At 38.9% G+C, this 16,837-nt stretch overlaps 1 protein-coding gene across 11 annotated transcripts in view; it reads right to left on the bottom strand.

Moving 5' to 3' along the window:
- The window catches only part of THRB (thyroid hormone receptor beta), a 355,917-nt gene that overhangs the window by 186,346 nt on the left and 152,734 nt on the right, over positions 1-16,837 (bottom strand). For 8 of the 11 annotated variants that reach the window (XM_019655737.1, XM_019655729.1, XM_019655735.1 and 5 more), the window contains one exon: positions 8,852-8,923. Coding sequence is in view for 1 of the 11 variants with exons in the window: in XM_019655727.1 (XP_019511272.1) it covers positions 8,872-8,923 (52 nt within the window). In the remaining 10 variants the exon portion in view is untranslated. The remainder of the gene's footprint in view (positions 1-8,851; positions 8,924-16,837) is intronic. The other 3 variants (XM_019655727.1, XM_019655734.1, XM_019655733.1) reach the window with 1 other exon arrangement.

Raw genomic sequence — 16,837 nt, 5'->3', positions numbered from 1 at the left:
ATTGTTACTGGAACTCTCGCGTGAACTAAGCCATTAAGTGCATTTTTCTCACAAGCATTACATTCTTGCCCACTGTCTCCCATTCACGACACTTCCTACTCCACCAATAACTTTTAGAAGTAGTCCTACGGATGTCCAAGATTTCGTGGCCCACGATAAAGTTATCGTCATGTTTTCCTCAACAAGTTGACTTGTTCTGACAAACTCAGGCCCCAGGCAACCACAGTTCCTAATCACATTTTTTTGGGATCGTTTTCTGTCTTTGCTTCCTGGGAAAAGCATTTCTGCCCTTTCAAATGGCAACTACTCTCCAAGCCAAGATAGGAGTTGTTAATGGTTCTGTTTTGGTTTCAAATGTTCTTAGGCTGGCAACAACAACCATCATACAATATAGCTAGCCATCTGAGCACGGAGCATGGGTTCAGCCTTATTCCATTGTACCATAAGAATCACCTGGGGATCTTGTTAAAGTGCAGAGTCTGACTTACTATACCTAGAGAGGATCCTGAGATTCCTCCTGTCTAACAAACTCCCAGGTGGTGCTGAAGCTGCTGGCCATAGTCCACAATTTGAGTAGGAAAGGAGATCATCTCTAGGCTATCTTCTATCTCCAGGATTCCATAATTCTGTGACCAGAAACCAATAGCTGACATAAGCAGGGACAGACATGCCTTAGGACCTTTGTTGGAATACTCCAGAAGTCAGTACCAGTTGTAGAAATTTATCTAAATAGCAATATCTGGAAATTAAGTCTGAGAGTCTATCACCAAATGATTTTACAGTCTTACAGTAGATCAAAGTTACTATCTACTAGTCCTTTCAAGTGTATATTTAGCTACTTTATTCCTAAAATATCTCTACAAATGAGCCCCCCTCACACCACAGATGGATCTCTGATAAAGCTGGGTTCAAAACACATCAAAGTTTACTCAGTGACTTGTTACATAAAGCAGCTAGCTAGCTATCTTCATGCAAAGAAGGATTTTGCTAAATAAATATTTGCTACTCAATTTATCTGTTCTGTAAATATAAATGCTCCCATGTAAGATTTGCTTAAAGTGGAACATATCTCTCTCATTCCATATATGACAAGTATAAAAATAATTTACACTTATAGCAAAGGCAAAAATTCACAGATCCTTCCATCGTATCAATTGTTTTTCAATTTCAACTATGTCTACTACCATATATTTGATGCTGATATTAAATTCCTTGGTGTAGGTAATTTTAAAAAAAAGTAGGCTAAGTAGAAATAAAATGAAGCTTATATACGATCTTTTTTATGTTTGATTTTTCTGCCTCTCTTTATGGGCAGATGATTTTTCACCAGATGAACTGAGTGCTATGCACATACTGCGTGCCAAATACTTTGCTAAGTGTTGGCAGTTGGGGGAGGGGGATGAGGGGTGAGAAGATGAATAATTGCAGCCTTTGGCTCAGCTAGGCTCAGTTGAGTAGGAAGAGATAGGCACCTAAGTATTTACAACATAATAAGCCTATAATAAAGATATCTATAGAATACAATGCTGAACAGAGGCATTACTTGCATGGTAATATTGGCCTCTGAGTTGTAAAGAAATGCACTCTAATGCCGTGTGTATCTTTGCTAGATTTTTCTTATTGATTAATTTCAACCTCAAAGATATGTTAGTGTATCACATGTTTAAAGTAGAAATAAAAAACTGTCCAGACATTTATTACACCATAACACAGAAACTATCAAAATGAAACCACTCATTGCCTACAATGACAATAAAAACACAGAAAAACACCCTACTAAATGTTGGAAATAGGTTTTAAGACTATTGAAATTCCCTCTCCCTTTCTCCTCTTCTAGAAAAGTCAAATTCTGCTTATTTTTCTAAAACTGATTCAAATTCTAATCCCTTCAGTAAAAGTTTCATAGGTCACTGCAGCCCCCTTCATCTCTTCCTCTTCTTAATATCTTGAATATGTACTCTGCCTCATTAGTTTTGCCAAAAAAGTAAATAATAATGAATAATTAAAATTATTATTTACCTTTTCCTGTATATGTATTTTGACTCCCCATTAATTTTAAGTTTCTCTGGGGAAGTATAATTAGCTGTACCTTTTGGACTTCCCATTGGCACAGCATGGTGTTTTACATTGAGAAAAGCTTAGTAAATATTTATTTGACAACATATTTGTGTAAATGGAGCTGGTAACTAGCTATTCCATCTATTATTAACAAGAAGCAGAATCCCAAACCAGAAATTATTTTGCCTTGGTATGATCTCCTCACATTTCAAGAAAAAGCTGTCTAATCAATGTGGTCTTCTCAAATGGTTGACGACAAGGGTATTCATGAAATAAGTCAACACAATACAGAAATTAACAATTGCAAAAATTTGTATTTAAAATAAACTACTTAATTTTCCACGGTCAATCGAGGTAAGATGAAGTCTTTGCTTTTAGTTTTGATTAGTCTAAGTTAGTGTATCGCAAAGTTCAGTACGCATCAGAATCGTCTGGAGGGCTTGTTAAACAGTTTCCTTGGGTCCACCTCGAGTTTCTGATTTAGTTGGCCTGGGCTGAGCCTGAGGCTCTGCATTTTCACAAGTTCCCAGGTGATGCAGGTGCTGCTGGTACAGGGGCCACACTATCAGAACCACTGGTCTAGGGAATTCTTCATCAAGGAAACTAGGGTTTGGTTGAGTGCTCACTTTTTCATTTATTAAACAAGTGTTTGTTATGTAAATATGTGGCAATTTCAGCACTTAAACTAGGATAGCTATTCTACATTGAGGTATAAAGATGGCTTCTCTCTGGTGGGAAGGAGGCAGGACTGCCCCATATAATAGCGTAGGTTGAAAAATGTTTAAATGGCACCCACTGGTGTACTGCAGATCAGGTAGATGTGATAATCCTGGAAGTCAGAGAAACAAACCAATGTTTATACAACCGTGTGATATGTGCCATGATACACATATGCACGGTGTTCTTAGAAGAGCAGGACCTCCAAATCCAGATATGAATTTGGGGCAGGGAATGAGGCAAGGCTTTCTAGAGGATGTGATACCTCCATTGAGTCTGGAATGATGAAGAGGTTATCTGGGGACCAGTAAGGACACCTGGGGGACAGGGAGAGGAAGTAGCATATGCAAAGACACAGAACTATGACATGTAATTTGTAAATAGATTATTATGGACGAAGTAAAGAATTTCAGTGACTCATGTCACTTTGCCTATATGAAGGTCATTTGCTTAAAAATTAAATTATGAAAGTTTACACCAATTCAAAGGACATATAAAACAATATCACAGACACCGATGTACCCACCATTCGGATTTGTTCTATTTGCTTCGTCTCTCTTTATAAGAGATAAAGCAAAACACTATTGACCTATCTCTCTATCTCTCTGTCTCCCTCTTCTTTCGCCAAGCTAGCCCCTATTTAACAGTTGGTGTGAGTTTTTCCCATGCATGCTTTTATACTTTTACTATGTAAGTATATAGGCATTTACTTTTTAATGAGAGACTTTGTCTAGGATGTTATGGCAGAAATTACAATGCTTGCCTCAGCAAGCTTTCTGAGAAGACACCTGGAACAGCAAGCAGCCAATGCCAATCAAACCTGCCCTCTCCAACATTTGGAGAAAAAAATTAGGACCTGCATGAGCTTTAAAAAATGTAATCAGAGGGGGTTAAAAATCAGAAACTCAAGTTATGCTTATTCAACGTGACCTGATTTTAGAAGCTAAAATGAAAAATTGTTTTTGCCTTGTAGCTAAGGGTGTGAAACACACATAGTACCAAGAAAGCTGCACTGACAGACTTGGCCCTTTTTGCCCAGCCCTGGTGGTTATACACACAAGCGGTGAATGCGTGGGTGGGTGTATGGTACACCACAGATGCAAGGAGTTCTAAAACAGCTGTGTCAGGACCTCTGGCTCCATCCCACTAGCACCACAGATATCTTTGATTTTGTGATCTGCAAAAGAGCAAGACATTATCTACTGCCCTCTGACTTTTGAGGGATGTGATGACTTGAGGGCTAAATTCTTTCTCATTTAGGTGCTCATAAGGAAAAGTCTATGAAAATATGATTACCAAACTCATAATTCTACTTCTAAAATTAAAGAAAGAAGGAATGAGAGTGAAAGGGAGGGAGGGATGGAGAGAGAGAGGGAGGGGAAGGGAGAGAGAGAGAACAAAGAAAGAAAGAAAAAAAAAGAAAGAAAGGAAAAAAGAGAGCAGGGAAGGAAGAAAGAAAAGAAGAAAGAAAAACCGGTTCTTTCCCCATCCTGCCTTTCCAACTCCTTCTTAGTTTTACAACTCTTTTTCCTCTCATTCCCTTTAAAAGTCTATAATTTAGCTTAGCTCCTTTTTTCTTTTCCTCCTTTTTTTTAGGGATGCTGAAGTTTGAAAACCATTGCTGCTGGTAGAATGGAGCCCTAGATAAATCTTAGGTTGTTTGTGTTGTATATGCGCATGCGTATATTTATCTATGTATTATTTATGTATTGCCAATAGATTGCATCATGAAATTCCCAGCCAATTTTCTGTGTAAACAAAAAAAAGTAACTTTTTAATTTATCCAGACAGATCCTCTTTACTAGAAGTGTAGCTAAATGTCTTTCCGGACTACATGAATATACATATGCATATATTTGAGTTGCCTAGTTTTGAATTGCACAGCTAATGAATGAATACATTTTCTTTCATCAATTCATTCTTCACAAGGCTCTACCACACTCATCTCGTCTTTCCTATCCCTGATGCCAACTCAGTAATGCAAAGCTCATCACCACACTGGAGTGCTCAGGTCTACCTTTTACTGCTCCTTTGATTCACCATGCAGTTGGCTACAATGGCAGTTCCTCTAAAGCCCCACCCTAATCATTCACCTCCATGACTGAAGGGTCTCTAATAGCTGCCTGATGGTGACCAGGTGCGCCAGGTGCCTCCACAAAATCCCTTTTATAACCATGTCTCCCTTTATGTCTGGATGCAGGGCACCCAGCTATATTTTCCAGCTTCTTTTGCAGCTAGGAGTTGGTGGAAGATTATAGGTAGAATTTGCTGGGTGGAAATTCTGGTAAGGTCTTCTAAAGAGGAGAAACATAGCCACCCCCTTTCCCACCCCTTTCCAACTTCCCTGTGCCCAGAATTTATATGTGAGGACTAGAGTTCCAGCAGTCATCTTGAACCAAGAGGTAACCTTGAGGATAAAGTCACACGCTAAGAATAGAAATGCAGAAAGATAGAAGGTACTTGAGTCCCCAGCAATCACAGAACCACCCCACCCACTGCCCTGGAGAGAAAAACAAACCTTTGTAAGTTTATCACTGTTACTTATGGTTTTCTGTTATGGGCCCCAAATAGTAGTTTATTCTCTCCACAAATTCAGCTATTTTTCCAATCCAGCAACTGTAATATATCAATTGGTTTGGATCCATTGCTTCTCTTCTTAAGCCAGAGACTGACAGTGATACCTTTAGGCATTGCTCTTGACTATTTTACTCTCTTTCCTAACCTGGAAACTGAGAAGAAGAATAATTTGCACATTTAAGTGTTTGTTATTTTTCTTTCATTCTATTTATTTATTTATTTAGTTGTTAATGAGTGCAGTGGCACCAATAGGGGAAATAGATGGGGTAAGGAAAAGGAGATAAAACTCAAATCAGGATATTTTCCCACTTATTAACAGCCCTTATAAGCAGTTCAGTGGTTGAAAAGTTTCAGGTTGCTGATTTAAAAAAAAATCAGTGGGAAAAAAATCAATAGATTGGGCTTCAATTATTGACATTTTACCCTGTCATTCTCATGAATAACAGAATTGTGACTACACATGCTGCATTTTCATAAGACCACTTATGATCTATACATGAAAAAACAAATACATACATACATGCATGCATACATACATTTCAAGAGCGTTGGCTCCAGGAAAATCACTCGCCCCAAGTCACCAAAATTGAGAAGACATACCATTTCTGTTTTGCTTGTTTCCATTTGGATAGACTGCCTCGTAATGCCTTGAAGAAACAGTTCCTTTCACATGCATACAGAATTGCAAATAAAGGGGATTTTGCAGAAAAGCAAATTCTGCTCAAACTCTTACACTGTGTACTTTCATTTCTGCTTTTAGGAACATTAAACTGAATTGGTTGGATAAAAATCTCTTGCTAAAATGAATTTAATTTGATTACAAAATTTATATGTATGTGCAGGCAAAGGCATGCTATGTGTGAATTAAAAAATGGCCTGGTTATTGAAAATGTTCTTGCTTTACGAACGTTTTGCCACAGCTTCATTAGTGAACTAAATTTTTGTCAGTGGGATCCATGTGGCAAATTAAATAGGCCTTGGCCCTTTGTTGGGAAATCACTCAATTAGTAGACAGTTTGTCCTTTCTGAAGCAAAATAACACAGCCTCAAAAACTGGAACATTTGAGTAGCTTTAAATCCTTCCTGCTCTGGCTCTACGGCACCCTTTCTTGTCTTTTCATTACACTGTCATTATTTCCTTTAAACATTTTTTCTTCGTTCTTCCCAGCCCCGGCTTCCTCACCAGGCTCTAAAAGGTAGAGGTGGCTGCTGGGTCCTACTGCCCTGTCTATGTCCTTAGCTGAGCTGCATTTCCACCAAAATAATTACCTTCCATGTTATGGCGTGACTTCTAAAACACACATATAGAAACATTTAAATAGGGTTGGTTCCAAGTATTTCAGGGGGAAGAAAGTACTTTTTAGAGGATCAAATGCCTACTGCAAGGATTCAGGTACACAGCCAATCATTTGCCAGTACTTGACACAGCCCTAAGCAGAAAGACTGAATCCATCAGTGACTTATTTTACAGAGGTCACTTAGGCCCGTCTTCCCACCTCAGTCCACCCAGAAGTTCCACTCCGATAAGATATATAATCAGGGATCTTACATTTTGTAGGTCATGGAAAATCATTCAGACAAGGTAGCAAAGGATGAAAAAATTATGAAGCATTTCCCGAGTGTTATCAACAGTCCATGTCCAAGTAACGCGTGAGATTTCCACTCCCAGAACCCCTAGGTATTATCCTTTAGCCACATTACAGGCGAGATGATCCCAAAAGATATTCAGTGGTTCTACTGTCTGGAATTCTCTGATAATTATTTCCCCCTGGTTTTGGTGCTTATTGAACAAAGAATGTGTTGAAAGAGCACCATGGTCTCCTATTTTCTGAAACTTCTCAGAGTGACCTTAGACCCCACTTAATAAATAGTCCACATCGCTTTAAGGAAGTTCATCTGTAGTTTCATTTGTTAAATGCCTCTAGATTTTTTGTTTTGTTTTATTTCCCTCATTGTTTTTATTTTTAATGGAGGTATAATTTATATACAATAAAAAACAAAGATGAATTTTGACAAATGCCAAGTAGCTCACACTTCTATAAAATACACACTTTCATCACTCTAGAAAATTCCCTGTGCCCCTTTCCACTCAATCCAGTAACCACTGTTTTGATTACTATCACCATAGATTAATTGTGCCTTTTCTAGAACAATATAAAAATGTATTCATGAAGCAAGAAGAATTCTAGTGTCTAATGCCTGATGTTTTAAGCATCTATAAAAATCACATCTTAGTTTCTTTATCTGTCAATTGAGGGAACTGCCCTGCAAGAATGGTGTGCAAGTTTTCTGAGGAGTGGTAGGTGAGGGACCTGAGGTGTAACGTCATTTGGGGGTGTGTGAAGAAGAGGCTGAAGAGTGGGGTTCATGGCACCCTCTCATCTTCAAACAGAACAGCTGTACTTTTCCATGTCTTACAAATTGGGGCTCACTGAAGGATTTCATTTGGGAAAGGGTTCTTTGTGAAAAAAAAGAAAAAAAAAAAGAAAGAAAAAGTTAGAGAACCACAGGTCCAGACAATCTTTACTGATCCTTTTCCCTTGAACATTCTATAAATTACAAATAGTGTTTTCTGATATGAGAGCTGTGACTGGTCCCCTGGAGAGAAGGCTGGGAGACAGAGGCAGCCAGACTGGGGGCCCCCAGGGAGGGCCTGGGCACTGAGCACTGTAATATTAGTACTGGTTACAATCAGATAGCGCCACCCCTAACTGAGGCACCTAGACAATAGGCCAGAGGCCCTGGGCAAGGGGAGGCACAAAGACAGCATTCAAAAGACCTGACTCCCACAGCCAGCGAGCATTTCTATAGACTCCACCAGACTCTGGCTCAGCCGGAATGTCACCTTACAGCCAGAAAGCCATTTTTTTCACGGGGAGCTTTTAAACTGCTAAAAACAATAAACATAGAAAGGAAAGTGCTGACACAACCTTAACTGCAGAGACAAACTGAAACTGTTGTTATAATAATGTAAACAAACTGGGTTCCGAATTATAACCTAGTGTTCCAAACCAGCTGCTTGATACTGCCAACCCCCCGGTGACACCAGGGAGAATGCAGGATGCTTGTCAGTAAAGAAAGGGCGTCTTCAACACACAGGTGCTTATATGCCCTGTCCGACTCACTCTCACCAATGGGTGATCTAATTCTTAGGCCCTTTTTAACACTCCAGGAAAGGAGAATGGAGAGGACTGTCGGATCTTCAGCAAGCACAGTTTCCCCACATAACAAATGTAAAATGGGCTCGCTCCTTTCTCTCCCTGTCCTATTTTTACTTTTCTTCTCCCAAGTGAATTTGCAGCATTCCTTTTCTCCATTACGTTTTTTTTAAGCCCACTCACTGTTTTATATTTCCCTGAATACCCAGCATTACAACTATGTTAAAGAACAACAGCAGCAACACCACAAATGAGAAGATAATTCCCATAACGTCAAAAAGTGACAATTAATCAGAGAGACCACAAGTCTGCCAACAGCCCAGTCAAGCCTGACATCTGACCTTCTGATCCATTAAATCACCTGTGGAACTTGGCAGCCGCGCTGGAAGGCCAATGGGAGGGAAACCGCAGATCTGGAAAAAAAAAAAAAAGAAAGAAACACAAGAAGATAAATAGAAGTGTTTTGTTTTGTTTTGTTTTGTTTTATAAAAGTTCCCCAACATTTGCTTAATCTGTTCTTCTTTCTATGTTTAAATAGAGTCTGGTTTCAGAGCTGTCTCTGATTTTGAATAAATGCAAATCACCTTAGATAAAATCTCACTCCAAAGGGGAGATGGTTTCAGAGAAAGGGACTTCAACACACGGATCGAAGTAGGCATGGGACAATGTTTGTGGATCCCAAAGACCTACTTTTCCGTGGACAGGACTCAGGACTTGGATTCTCAGCCTGGGAAAGGGACTAAAAAGCAAATGCGAATCTTAAACAATTTAGAAAATTAGTGCTAAAGAGCGTCCAGTTGGGTCTCCGAGGACATTTTCTGGGATAGGTCTTAACGAATAAAAGCTTTTGCCGTGCCCTCTGGTGAAGTGACAGGATATGCATTGACATGAAGCTATGGCACTGTCTGGGCTGTGTTCAGTGCGATCATACTGGGGACACTTCGCACATGTATAAACAGATGAAAGAGACAGCCCAACAGATCGTGACATCTGCATGTGCAGCAGACAATCTCTAAGTGTCTGCATAGGTGAGAAGCTGCTGTTCCACTAAACTGCGGTCCCCCAATTTTTGTTGTGCTGAACTTAGAAATCATAGAAAAACAGAGGTTAGTAGAACCAATGTCTGGGTTCCTGCTACCCAGGATGGATCACTGATAACATTTTTTCACATCTCCTCTTGTTTTCTTTTAATTGAAAAGAAAATGGAGCATAGGTGTAATCACCTTGACAACCCCACTCCAAAGCCCGACCACGCAGTTGTATTTTTCCAGTACATTTTTTAACATTTACATATGTGTATCTAGGATAATGAACAGCATTGTGTGTTTTTAGGATATGAACCTGTGTCTGTGTATCTATCCTTCTGCATTTTTGACTCAGCAGTGTGTCTGCGAGAGCTAACCATGTGGATCTCTAACAGCTCATCCCCTTTAACTGCCACATTGAACAAATATATGCTCAGTCATCGTCTTCTCACCCAACATCCAACGTTTATGGCACCATAAAAGCACTTGTTATATCGTTAAAGTGATTGTTGGTTATGTGTGGGTGTGCATATGTATGTGTGTAGGTGTGAATTTTCTCTGCCAGTTGACTCTGAGCTTCTCAAGACGTTGCCTCGTCTTGTTTTAACAGAACGATGACTCCATGAAGAATCAACAACTCAAGGGGTGGAAAGGCAAAACGTATTTGTTAAAAATCAATCTGCTTATTCTTAGCTTTCCTCCCTTTTGAAACAACATTAAGGAAGACTTTGGGGTGGTGTTTATCCATTTTTATCAAAGTCTCTCTGTGCTGCACTTGTCATAAATCTTCAAATCCCAAGCCATCAATTTCACCACCCTGCTCGCTAGACAGTCAGAAACTCCGATAGTCTGAAGTCAAAGACCAAGACATTTAAGACACATATTCTAAAAGAATTTTAAAGACTGAATTGACAAGGTCAAGGAGAAACTTGTGTTTGTAACTGTTGTTGTAGCTTTATGGCAAATATGAGTAAATATATACCACTACCCCTCACACCAATATTTGAAAACAAACAGTGCCTTTTGTATGAAAATGATATTGAACCTCGATTTATTTGTTTTAGGGTATAATTGATTTAGACTTTGAAGAACATATGTGAGCCCGACTCAGTACAAACAACCTAAAAATTGTCACATAATGATTAATAATAAGAATTTTTATACATAACACTCAGCACATTTTGTGGGCTGGGTTATGCTATATCCTTTACCTAATTTTGCTTAATTTAATCCTCACAATGATCACATGAGGTAGGTATTATTCATAACATCATTTTTTCAGATTAGGAAAGGAGAGGCAGAGAAAGGTTTAAAACCTTGCCCAACAGTGGAGAAGAGGGGCGCCAGGAGTCTCACCCAGGCAGTAAGATGTGATGGGCCTTGGTCTGAATGACTGAGAACAGGCTTAGGTTCTAATGATAAAACTGCAGAGAAGGAAGCTGAAACAGCGTTGTCAGGGAGGTGGTGTCCACATACAAACAGAGAGCATCTTTTTCATTATGTGCCTCAAACCAAGAACAAGCCAAAGTAGAGTACTCCAAGAAGCCAAATTCAAAGTGATTTCTTAGTGATGAAGGAAATTTAAAGCAGCAAGGTCAAGCCCCAGACCCTTCCAACTTAAACATACCCAGTTTTAATTCTTCTCTTTAGAAAACGAGGAACTATGAATTTGCTCAGGGCTCAAAGGAGGCTGCCCAGTGTGTTTATACAAGATTCAAAGCAAGAATGAGACTCACTCCTTGGGAACAACTTGAGCCCCCGAATATGTGCTCTTTACACAGTTTTAATTGGGGCGCAACGATATTAGCAGTGTGGCTATATTGTACTTTCAAAAGAACCTATTTTGTAACTGATTCATATTTATATTTGGAATACATTTATTTCTGGGCATGAAACAGTTCATTTTGTTAAGCAATCTGACCTGAGGTGAGGTTGACACAATTTCCCAGGACAGCTCCCAATGAATGCAAATTAAAGGTTAAAGAATAAATAAACTCCCTTTAACTTGGTTTACTAATGTTATTTATAAATGGTTGTTTACTTGGTCTAGCTTTTTTTTCAGTCAGTAACTATGTACAAAGGAACTGTATAGAACAAAAAAGCAAATACATAATGTGTATTTTATTGCAAAGTTTTCATTTTAAAAGGGTTAATATTATGGCAAAAATTAATGTTATCTATCTATCTATCTATCTATCTATCTATCTATCTATCTATCTATCATCTCCTTCCCTCCCTACCTCTGTTGTCTTGGGTCTCTTCAAATCTTTTGGAGCCTGAGATAGAAGGACTTAACAGAATTAATAGCCTACATTCTTTACTCCTCCCTGTGCCTAATCTTTTATCACGTAATTTTGCAGTTCCTCTTACTATTTGATTTCAGTTTCCTGCCCCTTTGAATCTGATTTGACCATGTGACTTGCTTTGGCCAATGGGAGGTTAGCAGGTATGCTGTATGTAGAGGTTTGAAAAAGTTCTTTTTATGTTTATGTGTTTTCTCTTTCTCCTCTGTGATCGCCTGGGCTGGCCTGTCATGGTTGAGAAACAGGGAGTGAAATTGACTCATGCCAGCTGTCAGTGCCAAGACCATCCTAGATCAGCCTTGACCAGCCAAGTCCCATACATATGAGAGAGCCCAGGTAGGATGAGAAGGGCCACCTCGCTGACTTATAGCTGACCACAGATGCATGAGTGGTCCCAGCTAGAAGTGGAAGAACTACCCAGTCACCCTTCAGACTCATGAACTTATAAATACCAATTGTTTCAAACCATTGAGTTTTGAGGTAATTTATTACTACCCTAGATAAACCCATGTAATGCTACTGTGCCCTATAGCAGATAACTGATATAGGGCCTATGCTTGGTTCACTCATAAAAAGAGATGCCCACATAGAAGATAGTGTAAAATTAGGCAATAAAATTCAGCAAATAGCCATCAAATGCTAGCGGTTTCAGTCAAGGTTCAACCAGGAATATAAAAACTAGTCTAAGTATTTAAACAGAAGGACTATAATGCAGGGAATTGATAAGCCAGGTAAAGGAAAAGATATGAAGGCAAACAGGGGCAAATGAGGCATTCAGGAACTCAGCAATTGTAGGAAATCCCTGAGTTATAATAGAGACAAAGAATGGATGTGATAATACGGAGCCCTGGGGCCAGGGTCACTCCGCAGAAACTGAAAGCTCAAAGGGCCCCTCTGGTAGGAGCTGAAGCCCTAGAGGAGACACAGCTGCCATCAGAGACACTGTCTGAGGCACAGATTGGGGAAGAAATAACCTGGCTTCTTCCTTCTGTCAGTCTTCCATTCTCCCTCCAGGGCTTTCCAATGGCTGAACCCAGATGGAGGCCAAATGACTCCGGAAACTGGACAGTACAACCCTCAGGGGTTAGCCTTTCAATAACACAAGGAAAAAATCTGAGGGCCAACAGACAAATATACCACCATGATGTGCAAGACACTCTACAAGGTCTTACTCAGTGCTGAGAGCTACGTCCACAAAAATAACAGAATCAGAACAGACACTGGGCTTGAAGGTTGGAAAGGGCTCAAGGAGGTGGGAGTGAAGGAAAAGATAGTCTCACAGTAGCAGTAATTGTGGGAGCAAAGTGAAGCAAATATTGGGGAAATAGCAATATTCTGGTTGGGCTTAGAAGGTTGTGTATTTGGGAGGAGGAAACAAGGGTGGACAGGAAACAATGGGCTGCAAAGGTGAGAGCTTGAAAGAGCTTGGATTCCAATCCAAGAAGATTAGACTTCTGTTCTGAAGGCAACAGAAAATGAAATGGTTCTGAGCAGAAGGTAATCTGATCTAAAGTATATATTAGGAAAATTAGTCTGATAGAAATTTGAGGGCTAGGTTGGTGGGGGATAACTAGACTAGGGGTTTCTAATCAAGTGTAGATAGACCTTAGGGAATTTACAATTCTGAACAAACTGACAGAAGTGTGTGTAAGCACTCAGGTTTCTGAGTGATTTTCAGTGGAGCCCATGACCCTTGACCCTATCAAAAATTATAAGCACCAGAAGCAGGGACATGATCTAGGAAGCTCCTATAATAGTTCTTTTAATGAGGATCAAAATTGATAACAGTGGCAGCGGGAATGGAAAGGAGTAAACAGACAAACATTTATAAGGCACGGTAGTAATAAACAAATAATCTAGATGAATGGGACAGAAATAAAACAAGAGCAAGAGATATTAAAAGGTTTAGCTTTGGGCTATATCCACCTGCTATTGCTTTGCCTCCCCCTATAAAATGAAGGAATCAAAGCATGTTTCCAAGATACCATAAAGATTCACTAATATGAAAAGTTCTAAGAGAAACACATGGCATCTATATCACCGCTGTCTCCTTCCAACGCTCATCATGGATATTACTAATCAAACACAATTTTTCCTTACTGCCAAGTCCAAACACAATCTCCAAATCCCCAAATATCATCCCAGGCAGCCACTGCCTATTTCTAGAATGACTATTTTTATTTATTGCATTACTGTTCTTTAGTTTCATAAAGATGAAGTATCAATGAATAAATATATTTGGCGAAATGTATTACATGCTAATATGATCTGTATACATGTACTTACATATATAGTTCCCACATATGAAAAACTTACTTATATACAGTTGAGCCACTAGCTACATCTTACCCCAGTTCATGTGTCCACTTAATGTTAACTCAAAGCAATGAACACATATTTGCATTAAACTGAATTAGGAGGGAAATGAAACATTTTATACATGAAAATTTATTCTATTATCGAATTATAGTATCGTTTAAAAATTAGCACATGCCATCACAATCCATGACTAGTGACTTCATTGTTTGGTAAATTCTTAACTCCCATCACAGGCAAGTAGGTATCCAGTTACCATGAACCATCCTCCTGTTAAAGTATGGTGACCCTTGGGGTTGGTATTTGAATGCCACCACGGAGGTTTTCTAGCCTTGAGGTGGTTTTCATCTGACATTTGAAAAGAGGTGTCATTACCAGGGTTGCTTTCTAAATAGGATCACAATAAAGACAAATTCATATAAGCCATTTTCTTTTCTACTTAGAGTTTGCTCAGCAAGAAGGTAATTGCTGTCCATACCAATTTGAAGACTTTCCCTGCTCACCTCAATGTCAGACCCCAAAGTTTGATCTGTTTAATTCCAAACAAACAACTTCTGGAAAATTGTCTATGTTAAAAAATATTCCCAGAAAAATGAAAAGGAAACATCTAAAGTAAAAAATTCCCAGCAGTAATTGTTTGACCATGACCCACAATAAAAGATATGTTTTAATCTATTAACACATGTACATATATATAGATGTGGGTATGTATAGCTAACTAAAAGGAAAGTTCCATAAAATAATATTCTTATTTATGTGATGCATGTTGGTATTTTCTATTTCATTCAACTCTACCCTGTTCTATTTTCAATACTATTTCATTAAAGAAAAGTTAGAAAAGACCTGTTAAATTGATTTCATTACCCACTAACAGGGCCCAACCCACAGTCTGAAGACACTACTGTGGCAAAATGACTAAAGTACTGGGACTTTGTTCACCAATGTAAACATATCCACAAAAGACCAATCCAGAGCAACTTTGCAGGGAAAAAAAAATCTCTTGGCTCTCTCCCTAGTATTCTGGATGAAGCCAAGGTTTGCCGAGCCAACTTTTGTACTTGGTGGTTGACAATGACTGAAACTGAAAGGCAGAGATCAAATCCTCACTCTCCTTCTCAACACATCTCTTCCGCTGGGTAATTTATACCGTGCAAGTATCAAGCTATTCAATTTTGCTGTCATTTACTGTTCTTTTTCCAGCAGCAATGGAAACACAGGATCGGTTTACTGTCTTCTCTCTTTGGTAGAATTAGATTATTCTCCCTCCTGCCCCTTTAAACAAAGATGGCATTCATCACTCCGGAGAGCCACCCCCGGAGGATCTCCAAACAAAGTGTGGCAGGGAAACCGCTACCCGTGAAGGAGCCATAGCAGAAGCTGGGTGCGGAGGCTGTCAGTCCAGATCATATACCAGAACGAACTTGGTAATGACTCGTTTGACCAAGTGAACACAAATCGGAATTGGAGCAACATAGTTAACAGTAAAAACAAACAAACGAGTCAACACTAAAAGGCTCTGTATCTCCAAATTCAGTGGCATCTACCAAAAGAAAGCTATTTATTATATAAAGGAAAATCCACTTTCTCTTTCTAGAGGGAAGAAAAATAAACAGACACTAGAGAATCATCAACGTATCAGAGATCCTTTGGAGGCTTTCTTGCCCATGGTCAAGTACTGGAACATTCTTTCTTCCATCTGACTAACATTCATCTGCTTACTGTGCACCCTGCCCCCACCTCTACCCACCCAACTAGTAAAACATTAGTGAGTGCATCAAAAGCCTGCAGTTTTTCACGTTGTTTCATCCAGCATTTCTACTTCTCAGAATTTATCTTAAATAAACAATTATGGCTACAAACAATGTTTTAGTGATAAAGACGTTTGTGTGGTGTTATCTATATACAGGTAAAAAGCTAAAGGATATACAATTATTTGTTAAAAATGGTAATCTTTGGGTGGGTGGAGTATTGGTGATTCAAATTTTATTCTGTATATTTACGTGTATTTTCCACATTTTCTAAAATAAATATAAGATAATGGGATTGAATATAACACACCTGTGCTTGATACTGAGACACCCGTGAACCTCCAGGTAGAAGATTTTCACCAGGCCACAGGATGCACATCTGTGATCATGCCTTTAGGGAGACACACTTTTAGTGAGCTCTGGTGCCCACCTCAGCTTCCTCAATGGTAAAATAGGGACAATAATAATACCTAATTCATAGAGTTGTGATGAGAATTAATCAAGTATTAAAATGTATAAAGTGCTTAGAACAGTGCTTGGCACATATAAGCATGATTTAAGTGTCAGCTGTTAATGTTATTATTATACTGGCCCAGGAAATTGGGAGATATTTATTTAGTTCCCTGCTGAACCCAATGCAAAGACCCAGGAAAAGATGGGTTTGTTCTAAGTTTATCCAAAGTTTTGCACTGCCATTTGGAGAGTCAAAATGGGACGTAAGGAAAGTTTGGGGGTAATGGATATATGTTCATTATATTGAGAGTGGTGATGTTTTAACTGTATACATGTCAAAGCTTACCAAACTTTATATAAAAATATAAACACTCTGTTTATTTTGTATCAATTAGACCTCAATAAGGCTGTTTTAAAATGAAGATGAAATAGAGACTTTTTAGACAAATGATCCTAAGAGAATTTTCTATCAGCAGACCAAC

Source organism: Hipposideros armiger, unplaced genomic scaffold (assembly GCF_001890085.2).
Source record: "Hipposideros armiger isolate ML-2016 unplaced genomic scaffold, ASM189008v1 scaffold_245, whole genome shotgun sequence".
Classification (NCBI taxonomy): Eukaryota; Metazoa; Chordata; class Mammalia; order Chiroptera; family Hipposideridae; genus Hipposideros; species Hipposideros armiger.
The sequence above is the reverse complement of the archived record's forward strand: the minus strand, read 5'-3'. Positions and strand labels throughout refer to the sequence as shown.